Source organism: Bacillus rossius, chromosome 3, assembly GCF_032445375.1.
Source record: "Bacillus rossius redtenbacheri isolate Brsri chromosome 3, Brsri_v3, whole genome shotgun sequence".
Classification (NCBI taxonomy): Eukaryota; Metazoa; Arthropoda; class Insecta; order Phasmatodea; family Bacillidae; genus Bacillus; species Bacillus rossius.
In genome coordinates, this window is record NC_086332.1 from 63,513,831 (window position 1) to 63,531,282 (window position 17,452).

The 17,452-nt window shown below is 38.5% G+C and overlaps 1 protein-coding gene across 1 annotated transcript in view; it reads right to left on the minus strand.

The window, feature by feature from the left end:
* The window catches only part of LOC134530796 (roundabout homolog 2-like), a 347,447-nt gene that overhangs the window by 19,183 nt on the left and 310,812 nt on the right, over positions 1–17,452 (minus strand). The window contains exons 6-12 of the mRNA XM_063366006.1: positions 16,529–16,737; positions 15,384–15,672; positions 13,172–13,422; positions 7,919–8,206; positions 4,400–4,631; positions 3,943–4,058; positions 610–830 (exon numbers count right to left, since the gene is read on the minus strand). Coding sequence (XP_063222076.1) covers positions 610–830; positions 3,943–4,058; positions 4,400–4,631; positions 7,919–8,206; positions 13,172–13,422; positions 15,384–15,672; positions 16,529–16,737 — 1,606 coding nt within the window. The remainder of the gene's footprint in view (positions 1–609; positions 831–3,942; positions 4,059–4,399; positions 4,632–7,918; positions 8,207–13,171; positions 13,423–15,383; positions 15,673–16,528; positions 16,738–17,452) is intronic.

Here is a 17,452-nt window from a genome sequence, read left to right on the forward strand (position 1 = left end):
CAGTGTTTAGAAGCCACAGTATTATGACAGAAATTCTCAAAACTGATTTTCCTATTTGCGTAATCTAAATTATGTTAAATAATAATGCATATATATTTAATTAATTTTTGACGTGATAATGTCTTATAAATCGATGAAAGCCGGCTGCACGCACGAAAAAGCATGACTCATTGTCACGTTCCGCCCGAGCCGAGCGTGCAAGAACCAGCCAACCATGGTGCGAGAAAATCTTCTATTTTATCAAACAGGTTAAGACGGGCTTTTTAAAAGCAGCAATTTAAAAACTTTTTGATATGACGTTAACACGTAAAATCATCATCCGTGAACCGACTTTACAGACAAACCCCCTTTTTTTAATTACTATTTTTAAATGAATTACTTCATCACATGCTGCATATTTTTTATTTATTAGTCACTGTACAGAACATAGGGGAAACACAACAAATTGTAAAATGCATTATTAATTCACGTGTATATAGCCTGCAGATTAGTTTGAAAAAGATATGTGGCCCTCAAAAGAGGGTAAAGTTGGCCACCGTTCTTCTACGGGATGGAGATGCCCGGTGCGGGAAGGCAGCAGTGAACCACGTCAGCGGAGCAGCCACCCACCTGTACTGCTGGTTCTTAAGGGACAGCTTGGAGGCAGGCCCCAGCCGCAGCGTGGCCGGTGGGCTGTCCGGCCCCGCTCCTGCCCGCGTCACCGCCGCCACCCGCACCAGGTACGTCACCCCGGCCGTGACGTTGGTGAGCAGCAGCGACGGCGTCGCCGCGTCCACCGACACGTTGCTGAGCACCTGGGCGTCCCCCTTGCCCCCGCTCGTTATCACCACCTGGCGCACGCACAAGCGAGGCTCCCTTGCTGGCTGGACCGTGGCAGTACACTTCAGCACTTATCCTCCACCACCTCCCACCTTCTTTTCAGCTATACATTCAAACTCACTTAACTATAAATTCATAACTATAAATATAAATAACTGTAAATTCATACAATTGTACCCTTTTAGTAAAATTTTCCAGTTAATTAGAGTTGATTTCTAAGTAAATTGAGAAATTTGCTCTTTAGGGATTTATTGAACATCCAAATTATAGGTTAAAAGAGTAAGTATAGAGTAATATCTGCTACAGTCAGAAATTTTTCGAAAGGTTTTCGTTTGTAACTGCAGGCAGAAAATAACTGATTATTTCATGCATTAACCTATAACTTGATGTCATCAAGTCGCCGCCTGAGTAGTGGAGTGTTCTATGTCCACTTTTTAGGTTTTTGATGCTATGGACACAAAATTAATATTAGTATTCATTTGTACTATATCCACACACGTCTACTCACATAAAAATGTTTGTTCTTAATTTAAGACCAATATTATTTTGTTCTATGTCATGATAATCATAGTTGTTTGAACTTTCAAATGCTTATATCTCAGTTCCGACTTCAATGGACATAGAACACTCCAATTCTCAGGCGACGAAGTGTCAAAATCGAGGTTAAGGGTCTTTCAAGCCATAAAATGAAAGATGATTGGACACTTGTCTCCCCCTTCCCATTAACAAGACCTCCTATTAGGACACTACACTAGAGTCCCATTATAGCGAGGTGTCACGGTTCCTGGTTTGATCCTCGCTATAACCGTGTCCTCGCTATAACCGAATTGGACAAATTTTGGCCCCCAAAAAATAAAAATTAACCGAAAATAGCATAAAAATTGTGTTTAAACATGTATATTTGGAAAATAACAGGTTATATTAACGAAATCTTAATTTCTGTGAGCAGATGTGTGAATTCTCTTTAAAACGATACCCCATAAGTACGGATGCGATCACCGATTGCGTCAAAATAACCAGAATAGAATACCCTACCACGCCACGTAAGTATAGCATCTCAGCCTGCGGCCGACGCAGCATTGTGTTGCTATCTATTGTCGACGCGGGCTGTCTGCTAGCGGCCATGTTGGTTCGGGATGTTGCTAACAGGTGGTGCTAGTATAGCGTGACAATTTAATTCCTTACAAAAAAGCAGGAGTACGGCAACGCACGTACGCCTCAAACGAAATAATCGCTGGAAAACTATACTTTTTTCATTTAAAGAAACCTGTCAACTTTTTTAGAAAATAAATTTGGGATTAAACTCAAACAATCACCACCCCTTTCCCGGACAGATACCCCAACAACTGACCGAAACAAAAGTTACAAGAAAACTGTCCTAGCGATTCGGAAATAAATACGGTACCTAGTGCCTACTATAGGTGTAAAAGTAACCAAAAAAATGTGTACCCGTATGTATTTGTTACTATAACAATTAGTACTCGTTACTATCGTTACCTTACTCGTTACTTCTGATACCGCATAACATGCTATGTTATGTTGCAGCAACGAATCCAGTCGTATTGCGTACGCGTACAGTATGACGTCGCGTAAATAATAATAAATAGAATATAAACAATTAACAATATTTGAGAATTAATAGTTTTTGTTAACCAAGAAACAATTAAATCTCATTAGAGCGGCTTTTTTTATATTATCTCTTTTAAGATAAGAACAAAAAACGTGAAAATACGCGATAATAAAAAACAAAAACATACATATTTCTAATTTGTAAAAAATACTTTCTTACGTTGTTTCTGTTCCAATCTCAAACTTTGTCTACACACACAATACCTTTAATAAACAGTAAAAAAACTTGGACGACGAATTTCCAAATTATACTTTAATAAACAAACCTCGTTCTTTGTAACGTACATTCATCTAATATGTGCGTGCATGCGTAAAACATACGAAAAATGTGAGTAACGAGATGCAGCTGTGTGTAACGTTTCGTAACTCGTTACTTGATGGTGCACCCGTTACTCAGTACCGAATACATACGGTTTGCTACAGCTCTAGCGCCGACGGAAGTTTGATAAAAAAAAGAAAGGACGGGATTCTATTTTTAAAGCCACGCACTTAGGTGGCGACTGCAAGGCTGAAGAATGTGACAGGCGTCAACGGCAAGATGTCTAGTGGCGAGCGAGAGGGGTGGAGATAAAACAGACAAATAACAAAAGCGCGCTTCAAGCGATCACGCCGTAAATTCCTCAAAAATACCTCGTTATAGCCGTGTTCTCGCTATTACCATGCTCGCTATAACGAGATTCTACTGTACTACAGAAAAATTTCTATTTTTTTTAAATTCATGTTTCTCTCCCGTCTACTGAAATCCCCCCTTTTTTTCTTCGGCTTCTTCTTCTTCTTCTTCAAGTGAGGAAAGGCTACAATCTTTCTCATCAGTTCCTTGTATAAAAATTAACATGAAAATATAAAGTCACACTTCGAAACACCAGTGATGACTGCAGTTTCGTTATGGAATGTGGCAGTTGAAAGTGTGGGAAATCTCATGCCAAAATAATATTAGGGCACAGTTTGTTCATAAAAACCTGTTAAGTTAGACACATGAAAACTGTGTGGTGACAGTTCACTAGCCACTTACAAAATGCACACTCTGACTGCTTTATTTGTAAAACTTCTCCTCCAGCTAGATGTCGCTCAGAAATCTGAATTTTTAAAAAATCTGAAGGTTATAATTCTCAAGGACGCGGACTGGTGAGCGTTTACTATGATTGGATCCATGCTAGTGGCAAAGATATTATAGGAACTTTATACTATTTACAGCAACTCGGAGACTGAGTACTAGGGTTCACAATTTTTATCGCTAGTTTAATGATGGAATGAACTTCGGCGAGATTTCTTGAATCAGTTATAAAATGCATCCAATATGAGAAGTCACAAAACCGCTATCAGATGTTGTGAAGGTTTTGGGAAATATAACGATCCCTATTGCTAAAATATAGTCTGCAAGCTCCAAAAAACAATTCCTGGCAGGCCGAAATGGCCCGCGGGCTACAGGTTGCAGACCATTGCTGAAGGCAGCAGTCCGCAGCCACATGACCATCACCATGAAGGCATGAATACCTGATAGCTGGTGAGGATTCCATTGTACGAGGATATTGCCGGGGGCTTCCACTTTATGTACACAGCTGTGGAGTTGATCAGAACAGCTTCCAAGTGGGAGGGTGGCTCGGAAGGCACTGGAATACCACGTAAAACATTTTATTTAAAGAGATAATAATTTTACTTTCAAGCAGCAAACATGCGTTCGATACTTCTTAAATCTACACATCCTCAATGTTTACAAGATGCAGTTTTAGTTTCCCACAGCTAAATTATTAACTCACTACATTTACTTCCACCAGTGAATACTGTCTACTTAAATGGGGAAGTCGTTAGTAATGATCAGCTAATTAACTTCCATACATAACGCAGTGCAAGGTTGTAATGGCCACAAGGACACCAGGATATTGTCTGATGTGGAAGCAAACACACACCAAAGACCAAGTCAAGTAAGCAGCAGGTAGTTCTGTACACTTACAACCATCCAGAGTGCGGACTGTCTTGGCATTGGATGGCCAGCCATTGACGCTCTTGAAGAAAGGAACGATGAAGAACTCGTAGCGACTGAAAACCGACAGGTCCGTCACTTCGCATATTGACGTGCCGCCAGAATGTGGCACCTTCTGTGTTGTGTACAATCCTGTAGAGTTCCTGGCGTCCAGGCAGCGCGAGTACACGTAGAATCCTTCTACGTAGTCTGAGCTGAACACCTAGGGAAAATATTGACCACATGATCCTTTTATGATGTTTATTTACAAGAAACAACTACAGTGTAAACTCTATATAACGACACTTAACGGACTGAGAATTTTCGGTGTTATAGAGAGTTGTCGTTAAATGGAGAGAAATAAAAGGTATCAAGTTACTATTCTATAATAATATGTATTTACTAATATAGTACACATTTTACATGTCTAAAAAACTATGATAGCATCGCTTGATCCAGATCTTCGTATTGATGTTTCTTTAATTTCTTAGCAGATTTTCCATCCTCCTCTGCTTGCAGAATTTTTTTTTTGTGATTCCATATTGTAGACACGGTAGAGCGGCTAAATCCAAAGTGTCTTCCAACGTCACTGATCTTTTCTCCCGCCTCTATTGAGCATATTAATAAAAAAATTTTGTCAATACACAAATATTTTCATTTACTCGCCATGTTTACAGTTCGAAAGTCTGTAAGCCACTGAGATAATGATAACGTGTAAAAACTTGACTAAAGTCTAGTGACCGAGGTAAACATTTGCAAGTTCAACATACAAAAACAAAAGACAAAATTTCTTAGAATCTCCGGTACGTCAGTCTAAGTAAACACGTGCTAGATAATACAGCAACAAAAGAACGTACACAGCTGCAGTTCTTATCAACTTCGGCAACTTAGAAAGTACTGCTTAAAGATTTATAATGCCGTATTGTTGTCGTTAAATAGAGTGAGCGTAACGCTATATAGAGTGTATTATTGTATAGAAAACAAGGTAAACCAACCAAAGTCAAGCAATTTCGAAGTTTTAAGGAGTTTGTCGTTAAATCAAGTTACATTATAAAGAGTTTACACTGTATTTACAAACTAATAGACGTTTTAACTTCTTTTTTATATATAATCAAAATATATGTTTCTAAAAACGTATTAGTTTATTATTTTATCTCAAGATCTTTCGATAATGTTATCTATTATAAAATAGCTGAAATATATCATTTTTATAATTTGACTTATTATAATAGTTAAATATATAGTTAAAAGTGAGTGGTTCAACAGAATATTCTAAATTATTTATAAATACTTGGCAAATACAGAACAAATTTTTAATTCCTTATAACACAAGCATTGTATGTCCACTTATTTTTATTTTTAGATTTTGTGTTAAGCATCAAATGCATCTGTAGCTTGTGCAAAAACCTAAAATGAATTGAAAGTCCATTATTCTTAGAGTTATAATGTTTGAAACTATGAAATGAACTATGAACTCATAAATATGAGTGTTTAGGATTCCTTTCACACAGTGAAAGAAATCCTAATCACTTATATTTATGTCATGGTTCCTTGACACTAAAACCAGGAGACATGCATGCAATGTTTTTGCTCAAAGCCATCTTCTGAATACATTATCTATTTTCAGCAAGACATCAACAATCATAGATTGAACTGCTAGCTGTATTACAATCAAAACAAAGAATACAAAGCAAATTATAGGTTCTCATCCCGAAGAAGTTGACAGATTTTCTTCCATGCAAGTGAAGTTTCTTTACCAAGTAAAACAATGTGACCAAAAAAAAAAGAGCGCGTGTAACTCAGTACATGTGAAAGAAGTGAAACTTCTTTGTCAATTCAAACCTCAACCTTATAAGTATGTATATCATAAGGGGTAAAATGGCACAGAGAGAGAAAGAAGACAATTTTCTAAAAATAACATGCCAAATCTCTGAACGAAATATGGAATTCATAACAGGTAGCACTATCTCTGCAGGAAATACAGGGACTGTATCAACAGCGCTCTCTATGCTGCTGGTTGAACAAGGAGGAACGCGAGCACCCTGGTAGCAAATATAAAATTCAAGGCACTCACAGCTGACTGTATAGGATACCTATATATATTTTATGAGTTACATATTATATAAGTTTCAAAGAAAATTAAAGAACTAAGACTTACTAACCAGAAAATTCTTAACAGGGCTAAATAATGTACCTATATTTATAAGGAAAGTATTACAATTTTGTATACTTACTATAGCTAAAGAAAAACTTTTGAAGTGGAAACCTTTTGTTTAAAAGTGTTTTACTGTAGACAACATCATCATTAGACACAGGCAAACACCATGCATGCCAGGAGAACTGGAGGAGAAATTGGTCACAGCATATCTCAACGAAACATCCCAAAATTTACTAGGAGTGAGTTAAGGAAACCATGAAAAACCAAAATCAGGATAGTTGGACCGGGATTCAAACCCGAGTGCTCCCAAATGTGAGGCCAAGATTTTAGAGTTGCATGACCGTGCTTGTCTGTACTTTACTGGAAGTTGAGATGAGTCAAGTTTCAGGTTCAAATTTTGTATGCATAATAGCAAAGACAACGTATCAATAATAAAACTAAAAAAGAATTCATAAATTAAAAATTTAAATTTACTTATTAATGTGAAAAATCATATGAACTAACTTACATTAGAGCCACCCTAGGTAAGAGAAGGGGAGGAAAGGGAGCGAAAGAAAAAAGTTTTAAATGGTTTGTTAATCTCGGTCATCATAGGTGTGGCAAAAGTTTTGAATGGGTTGTCCCATTCCCACAACCTTGATTTATTAAATGGAAAAATCTGTTCCCTGCCATTATCTTTTTTGGCAAGATTTCTTGATGCTTTTAACCAAAGGCCGTGTCACGAGTTCGCAGGTACGGTAGCTGTTGGCCAAAAAAATTTGGTACTAAGCAGTCTCTCCCGCACTCTACCTCTAAATTCATTTTACGATATTTTTAAACCGTGTGAAAGAAGTGAGTGTCATATTCAGACATAATCGGTGGTTGTGTGCATACATGGACCACCCTGTGTACATACCTATGTTGGTCGAGGTATGTGAGGGTTGGCTTCCCGAAAAGTATTCATTCCAGTGTTAGGAAAACTTGGTTTAACATTTTAAAGCATATGCGACAGTTATTAGGACAATTAAAGTGGAGTCCCGCATGACCAAACCCCACTAATGTCAATAACCGGCTAATTCAAACAAGGTTAAGGTGAAAAGTATTTTTAAATTAGAATTTTTAGTATTTTAAAAATTAGTTTTGATATCTTCACCCAATTATCATGAATAGTGATTGTTTTTTTTTGTTTTAAAAGTGTTATAGGCTGTGTTACGTGGTAAATAAATGCTTATAGGGATGTTTTTAATTGCATGCTTTTGCATAATGGTAATTGTTCGGTTAACACAAAAAAATATGGTAATCCAAACAGGTCTTGGCTCCAATTGGTTGGGATTAGTGGGACTCCACACGTGGCTGCAGTGAGAGGCACGCACCTCCCAGGTGAGCGTCACGGACGTGGGCGAGGCGGGCTCTGCGTCCGTCAGCTCGACCACACGGCCCCCCAGCAGGCTGCCCCAGGCCTCCTGCAGGCCCGGGTCAGGGGACGCCAGGGTCGCCTCCACCACGGGGCTGGGCGGGGAGATGCCGTGCAGGTTCTCGGCGCGCACCAGGAACAGGTAGCGAGCGCCGCGCACCAGGCCGCGCTGGGTGTACACCGTGTCGTCTAGTTGGTGGGCCACCACCGTCCAGCCACTCGTCTGCCCCGGGTCAAACATCTCCACCTGGCCATGCAATATACATTTACTGGATACCAATACTGCAATCCATGCAATATAGCAATGTGAATATTTAAAATAACACCTTTCAATCAAAGTAATGATATTTTCACATATTTTTATGATAAAATTGAAAGAAGCCTGGGAAGAATTTTTTTCTACCATTGTACAATTTCAAGTTGTAAGGTTGGTGACATCTTGCGTTATTTGTTCTTTATTATAAACGATTGTGATTTTCTTGCCTTGGTTGCGTGTTGTGTTGTTACGTCATAGCTTTCGTAGCGTTATTTATAAATCTGGTCTAATGGCCATTTGCACCATTCTACTCTTCAATCTCCGATCCAATTATCATAGCCCAATAATGATCTAGGGATCATCCCTCTAAACGTTGCGCCAACACATACTGGGACTGCACAAACTTCATTCGCGTGAGCTATAGGTAGGGGTATGCACTTTTCGTGTTTATTTGTTCACAGAATTCGAGGTTATTTTTCTGGGAAATCTGTGTTATTTTTCACTGAAAGGGAGGTTATTTTGACTACCAAAATGGATAACAGTAATACCAATTTTATATCTCAAGTGTCGTCAAAATTGTTTTAACACTTAATACACACCAAATACTAACTACTTAATATTAAAAAAAGATGACATTAGAAAGGTATAATTGAAATTGAATGTCCAGTATTTGGAGAAGTATGAAGTCATTTCTCAATTCTTATTTAAATACTTACTGTACTCACTGAATTGTTCACTTCAAACCTTTGGCAAACTAAAACCTTACTGCTTCAAAATTATTACAACAGTTAATAAACACAGCAAACACTATTTAAAATGAAAGTTAACTTAAAATAAATGAATATCAATTAAAAACAACACAGTAAGTAGGCTATGTTCACTAAGTTATTCACAGCTCAAATCTTCAAAAGAAAATATGGCCATTGTTGCAAGTTTTGACTCTGTGAGTGTTGTTCTTCTATCCGTCAACACTGTATTGTACTCAGACAAGAACCGTTCACAGTCAACATTGGCACAAGGGAACCAAATCGCTTCGAAACACTTGGTCGCAAAATCTGGCCTCGTTAATTTAACAACTCTCAAAGCTGTGAGAATGTCTGGGCGATTACTTTCTGAAACCTGCTGGTTCAGTGCCGCTTGCAACTGACAGAAACCTGAAGTTATTTCTTCAGTATCCAGTGAAATAAATCCAAAAATATTTCTAATATTTTCAACCAGGCTTGGGTTTACTGTTGCTAGGATGATATATTTTGGATCCAATACTTTAAGGTGTTCAAACATTTTTTTTGCTGGGATCCTGTGCCATTAAAGAAGTCAACTTTGCTTGGGCTTGTGAAACTATTCTTTGAAGTGACAGTTGTTTGGCAGTCACTACAGGTTTCGGCATTTTTGTCAACAAAAGTAATTACGGTAAATTAACGCATTTTTGATAAAAATATTTATTACTTCGGATAAGTATGCAGGCCTACGCCACGTAAGTATTAGAGCACAACTACCACGCCACGCAAGTTTAATTCATACCGTTTACAAGTTTGTCGTATTCAACCACGCGCAGGCACGGCCGTAAACAGCTTTGTTTTGTTGTGACTTTGTGTGAGTGTGCGTGAGCGTGACTGCGCGCGCAGCCTACCGGCTGCCAGCTGCACTGCTGCTGCTGATTGCATCAATGTGTGAGCTCAGCGAGTAACGACATGTCGTGTAGCTACTGCATATTTGTTTGATATTTTGTGTACAAGTGTATCAAACTATAGGTACTCACGTCTTTGCTCACATCGTTCAAGTTATTCAAAACATTCAATTTCACCTCTATTCATGTTTACACCGTTTTTCTAACCATAAATACTAAAAACATCGTCACATGTTCGCGTGTGAGAGGAAGCAGCGCATGGTACTCTAGTTGAATTATGGCGGCCGTGTTGTGTTTACTAATTCTGCACCAGGTTAGGCCTACCTTATGGACTTCGTCAGAAGTACGTATTTTTAGCATAGTTTAATCAAATAGTTCTGTATATCGGGTTCATTTGTTTTTAAACGTTAAGATTCGCGTAAAAATAGTATCCTATAATGTGGATATCGGGGTTATTCGTTTTAAAATGTTAAAATTCCCGTAAAAATGATTTTATTGCAAATTCGTGATTATTCGCTTTAAATGTCAAAATTCGTGTAAAAAATTGTTTTATCGCAAATGCGAATTTTGCATACCCCTAGCTATAGGTCATACATTTCTATTCTGCGACAACAGGCAGTAGCAGTGTCGAAGAAATGTTAGATGCATTTATATTGGCGGGCTGGAATGATTAGAGACGCTACAATTGATTGTGACACGGCAAGCAAATGGTTAATGCAATTGCCAGAAGAGAGCAGCACGTATGGTTGCTGACTCATTTATTGAATTCTAATAACGACTGAAAACACATACTGCTATTTAAAATTAATACGATGCGAAGCAGTCAGAAATATGAATATGTTTTGACTAAAAAGGGGGTTGTTTGTAAAGTCGGTTTACGGACGATAATTTTACGTGATAACGTGAGTGGAAGAGAGATAGGTAGATGCGTCACAAGCCGAATGCTTAGGCTGATCGTGCCTCGCTATCGCTTGTTCCGCGCTTTCGCTTGCACCCTAGGCTCAGGCAGAACGTGACAATGAGTCATGCTTTTTCGTGCATGCAGCCGGCATTCATTGATTTATAAGACATTATCATGTCAAAAAAATTATAAACAAGAAAGGCTACGATCGGCGAGACGAACACAACACGCTACTCTACAGACCGCCAACGCTTCTCCCTCGACGAGGAATGGAGAAAAACTGGCGCATAAACCGAAGACAGCCCCATTCGAAAAGTCCCCGAACGTTATGCTCGCTTCGTGGCCGCTGCTGCCATCGCTAACGCTATCCACGCATGCGCACTGTGCTCCACGCAGCGGAACGTGACAATGAGTCATGCTTTTTCGTTATGTTATCACGTCAAAAATTTAAAGCGATTGCAAAGTGATTTATATGTTCACATATCACAGGGCTCTCTCTCCCACTCTTTCCTTCCCACCTTACTTTTACCAAAATTACAAATTCCTGATGGACGGAGAAACAGAGTTCCTGAATTCCTATACTGGTAGGTCGAGGGTTATGACCTTACTTATCGTGCAGCACTTAAGTTTTACACACATTTCAGCACCACTGCAGAAACATTAGAAAGTTTCAATACACAACTTTTCAGGAAGGAAGGAAATGACTGTTTTAAACAAGGCACAGCTTAGTGTGTTCTAATTGGCCCAATTTTCATAACTATTTGATGCATGTAGGTCTCAGTGGCGTAATGTTCATTCTTCCTAGCACATCAATTTTTAAAAACTAAAATATGCACCCAAAAAAAATTTATCTAAAAACAATATTGACCTTACTAAAATAAAAGCTTTTATTTTATTAATAATGACACACTTTTAGCCAAAGACTATGCATGCACACACATAATTTTCTTAGAAGCAACACAAATACAATGTATAACAGAATAAACCTTCAACGACACAAACACTCCTTGAAATCAATCTTTATTGTGACTGTGTGATTATGCCTATTTTACATGATAAATATCAACTTTTATTTAAAATTCTTAAATTTTTTGGCTTAGATTATAATCAATTAATTTTTTGATCGTTTACACACCATTAAAACAGCATTTATGAAATTTTTAGGTGAAAGAGTTCTCGAAAACCTCACTTTGTGTCCCCTCAACATTTTTTATTCCAGTTTACATAAAAATTAAATTGAAGTTTCCGCAGCATTCTTTCTGCTATCCACTAACAGAGGTCAAACAGTGGGCTTACTCAGGAGAACTGCCTGCTACACTCTCTCTGCTATACCTATGCACCTGGTGTTAAAGATTAAAAAACAACAATTGGTGTCCTCATAGGCATATCATCTTCCTCCTTGCATTTCCCCTCCTTACCCTCCACCCCTCACACCACTCGTTCCCTCTTGTCTTTTGTCCGCCCCTCTATAGCATTTTTCATCGGGTTTGCGCAGACACAGCTAGCAAGCCCGATTAAATAAAAAGGATTTATATTTCTGAACAACTGATTCCTGTCTGAGTGTTAACTGTGATTAGCACTTCAGCACTGCATCGAGTGTATCCAAGGTGAGTCACAGAAGAATCATAAATTTTAGTTTCTTGTTCTCTATAGGTATGTGTGGTCATACCATGTAAAATAAATCTTAATATGTCTTTAAATTTCTTTCTGACTCACCGCCATCTGTACTGGTTTCAACTGTTTACTGTTGTTGTTGCTCTTTGCTGTTCGAGTAATGTGTTCATGGGATTTTGCCATGATTAGGCTTGGTGTATCACCCTGCAAAACACCTTCTCATACAATGCAAGGTTAATGCATTTTTTTATTTTTTTTTCCTGAGAGAATAACGATACATTTCTACTATCCATCTGTCCCTCTTTCAATTTTTAAAATGATTGATTGTTTGGACAATAAGGTCTTAGTTAGATTTTGTGCAGTTTGAGCTCACTGGATCTGTTGCCTGTTGTTTTGATTCCCTTACGTAATACTATTTGTTAGTAAAATTTTATATTGAATCCTTTATTGCTGATTGAACCTTGTTGTTAATCATGTACTTTGATTATCATCTTTTCTCTAGTAATCAATTATGTTTTACTGGGTTTGTATCAATTATTATTTATTACACTTGTATTACCTATATTTTGAATAGTGTTCAATTGGTTGGCAATTTTAAGTCCTTTTGAGGTATTAAATGATTCAATGATGTTTTTGCAACTCATTCCTGGTTTCTTAGTTTTACAATGAATCATCATTTTCCTCCTGCTTTCTGTTTTAGCACAGGATTATTTGTTCTTGTTGCCCTAGGGTTTTACTGTAGTATTCAAGGCAGGATTGTGATCCCAGCACGTTGCACAACAGAATAAACAGCAGGTGTGTGCACGAGAGGTACCTGGTATCCCAGCAAGGAAGAGGACCCAATCTTGTTGTTGCGGGTCCAGGAGATGGTGACAGAGGTGTCTGTCTTGTTGACGACGTGGGGCCGGCTCGGGGCCCCGGGGTACATGGCCGGCTCCGGGGCCCGGAAGAAGTGGATGTTGGGGTTGGTCGGCAACTCGAGACGGAGCGTCGCACTCCACGTGGACTTGCCGGTGCGAGACGAGGCCACGCAGGTGTAAAGCCCGCGGTCCTGCTTCTCCAGATCTGCCGGCATCACACGGATCTTACTGAAGGATACGGAGTGGTAGCGGCCAGTGAAGGGTGGAAAACACATCCTGGGCTTCCACACACACACACACCCCCCTTCCTTCAGCACACTCCAAAAAACAGTTACCACCTTAGTATTTGGGGATAGTGAACTTATAACGAAAAATCATGAGCAAGTGTTGTGAACTCAAACAACAAAACCTAGAGATCTGTATTTTTCGCAAAAAAGATTTAGAGACTAGCTGAGAGTGAAAACACTAGCATAGTCTGTGTTTCGATATTGGTTGAGTTATTTTAAGGTACCTACAAGTCTACTGTCAGCCCATAAATCACAGAACTCTGGCACAGAAGAAATGCCTTCTGAGTATTGTGGGCACATAAGGCAATGGCTTCTTTCACAGATGGCAGCCAATTATTAGAAAGAAACCACTTCCAGGGCATACCATGTTGCAGTCTAATGAGCAAGCAGATTTTTTTCACAAAAAATGTCTGCTCCTAATAATCCCTTTCAGTGACTCTTATATCAGTCAAAAAGCAGGTAGATAAATATGTACAGTTTGGAGGAACAGAAGCATCCATGGTTTGCAACACACCACCACCTGCCATAGGTTTATACCAAATAAATGAAAAATTAGATTTCGTTTGATAATCAAAAAATCAATCTGATGGTGAAATGTAATGTAATGTAATGTGTAAAATATTTTGTTTTTATTCCAGATAGTAGTAATTTTGGCTTTTTACTGGTTTTTAAGCTCTTTCTATATAGTTTAATTTTCTTAACACTAAACATATTGATTTAAGTAAAAATTATTGTTACAAAAATAGTTGAACAAATTTTTGCACATAAATTAACATTAAATGATTTTAAATATACATCTAAAAAGAATGTGAAGTCATGTAAATGCAAAATACCAAAATGAATAATGAAATCATAATTACATGAAAATAAACACTAAAAACTGGGGAAATGCACAATACAAATTGTTATAAATTAACATTCTAAATTGGTACTGGCATACTCTTTACCACTACAATGCATGTCGCTTTCCTACAATCCATTTCCTTGCTGTTGAATTTTGGCCATCAGCGTGACAGCAAAAAAAAAAAAAAAAAAAAAAAAAAAAAAAAAAAAAAAAAAAAAAAAAAAAACTTAGCAACAAAAAGTGTATGGCTGTTCCAAGATTCTACTTCAAAACCTCATGCTAGTTCAATGAAAGAGCATGTAGGTATCAACAGATTTGTTTGACAGATAGGGGCAGGAGGCAGTGAACTTGGCTTTGATTTCCAACCTGACCATCCTGAGTTCAGGTTTCCATGGTTTCCAAAAACCACTCCAATTAAATGATAAGATATGCAGTTACTTGCTATAAGCTATAAGCCATGGTGCCCCTCTCCCCATTAACCACTTAACACCCTCGCAAAACTATATCATTTTTTCTTTGTAGTAATGCAGGGTGTCCACACAAATCTGTAATAAAATTTCTCTGACTTTTCCCAATCCAAAATTTCCAATTTCCATAGCTAATACTTTTTAAAATAACTTTCCTATATTGTAATTATCTTAAAACAAAATAAAGAAAGGAAATCTCTCCTCCAGTAGTTCCATAGTTAGAATAATGTGTTTATGCACTAAAAAAACATCTGAGAAAAAAAAAAATTATTTCATAGTTTGGTTGATGGATGGTTGATTATCACTGAGGAATTTCCATGACTTTTCCAAGATTTCAAGTGACTATTTTCCTGACAATTTCCAACTTCCCTGACTTTCCAGAAAAGCTCTAATGGTTGTGCTTTCAACAAAGTTGGGCTCTTAACATTTAAGTTTTCTCTCTTGGCAGAACAATAGAGAAATACACTTTCATTCACTTACAAAAATACAACACTGTAATATTATCCCGTGAGGAAAAATTCAAATTTCTTCGATGGGAAGCAGGCTGAGCCGATCGTCGCCCACACACCTGCGATGCGCAGCAGGCCAGCCTGGGTGACGTTGTGGCGGGGCCCCGGGACGACCGCCCGGCCGTCGTGGTACCACGTGACGACGGGCGGGGGGCTGCCTTGGGCCTGGCAGCGCAGCTCCGCCACAGACTTGAGCGGCAGTGTCTGGTTGGCCGGCCCCAGCACGATGATGGGCGGCGGCTGGTCCTCCGGCGAGGTGACCGTGAGAGTGGCCCGTCCCACCGCCGAGCCGGCCGGACTCACGGCACAGCACGCCACCCACGAGCCCGAGTCGTTCCTCTTCACGCCCTGCGAGCGACGAGCCCAGTGTCATCTCTACACCAGCCAAGATTTCAAATTTAATCCTTGTAGGATGCCTTGAATCCACCCCTTGAATATAAATAATGATCCCACGGGTCAATAATAAAATAATACATTAGTCTAAAAACACCAGTTGAAAAAAAAATTGCATTTTCAGGGTCTGAACGATTTTGTTGTCCAAAATGTTTACTGAATGGTTAAATACATTTTGAGAGCTCTGTAGGTGCTGGTTAACAACAAACTTAATTTTTAATAATATCTAGAGTAAAATAATGTAGCCTTAGAAAACTAAGGAGGTGTTTGTTACTGTTTTAATTTCTGAATTTTCCATAACATTACATTTATATCATACATTTTTTTTTTTTCAAATATAAAATATTTAAGTACTGGACATTAGCGATATTTGAGATTTAATCCCCCCCATTGCTGAAAAAAAAATTAGATTTAATTAAACAATTCTACATAATACAATACTCCTAGATTAAGTATTAATTGGGTTTTTCTTTATTTTAATGACATGCAATTTTGATATTTTTATAAGGATTATTAAAATATTTTAGTTTTTTTTACATTCCTGGTGAGAAAATGAATACTTCCCTTCCTTAAAAAAATTTTTTACGCCAAGCTTGCTCATTACCTCACATATTTTATTCAGGAAGAAATGTATCAATGCAGAGTAGTTAAGTAAAGCTCAAAATATTGGGGGGGGGGGGGGGAAGGGGGGGGGGAAATGTTGTGGTGGTGGTTGGGTGGTGGTGGTGGTGGGGGGGGGGGGGAGTTTGTTTGTAGCAGTTAATAAATTTCCTCAACAAACACACTCAGAGAGCTGGCTTGCCTCGCTCACCTGAAGATGGAGGGAGAGGCGCTGGTCGTCAGACACGTTCGAGGCGAGGAACCCGCTGCCTTTCATCCCAGGGAACATGAGGGCGCTGCTGCCGCCCATGGACCAGTAAACCGTCGGCCGCGGGTCGCCCGCGACTCTGCAGCTGAACTCCGCGTCCCCGTGCTCTTCAGCAGCGACGTCCGCCGGCAGGTCCACGATGGACGGAGGAGCTGGGCACACACAGTGGCACAGTGGTGAGGCCTCAACGGGACTGTTGCTCACTTCGCGACACGTCTTTGTAAAAAGAACCTCTGAACCTCCCTCTCACACCCATCCCTACCTTTACTTTCCACTGAGAACACTACAAAAAAAAAAGGAAATACCTAAAGAACAGCCTATCAAATAAGACATCAAATCATGCACTGCAAACCAACAAATGAGATTGCAGATCAGTAAAATCTCGCTCTTCCATTGTAATTTTTACCATCACAAGTAAAACAAGGCAAAAGTTATAATATTTGTTATGAATAAGTATTGTTTTTTATGTGGAGTGTTAAGTACAGAAATACTTTTACTACACAGCACATCATTCTTATTTAAAACCATGTGACCAGGCCTCTGGCCAAAATGTTTCCTTTAGTTGTTTAAGGTCATTTGCTTTTAAAGCTTTTTTCTTTTAAACAATTTTTTGTTAAAAATTTGCTTGTCAATTATTTATTTTTGTCATTTGCTTAGTTGTTGTTTATTCATTTTTAAATATTTTTTTAATGCTTTTTAAAAGTATTTAAAAAATTTTAACGTAGGTTTTATTATAGTTTTTAGTTTAAGTTTCATTAATTTTCATTTAATTTTACTAAACTCATTAAGCTGGGGAGTTGTGTGGGAAATGGCGAACAAGTTTATTAGCACTGGATGGTTTTTATGACAGTTGGCATCACTGAGTTG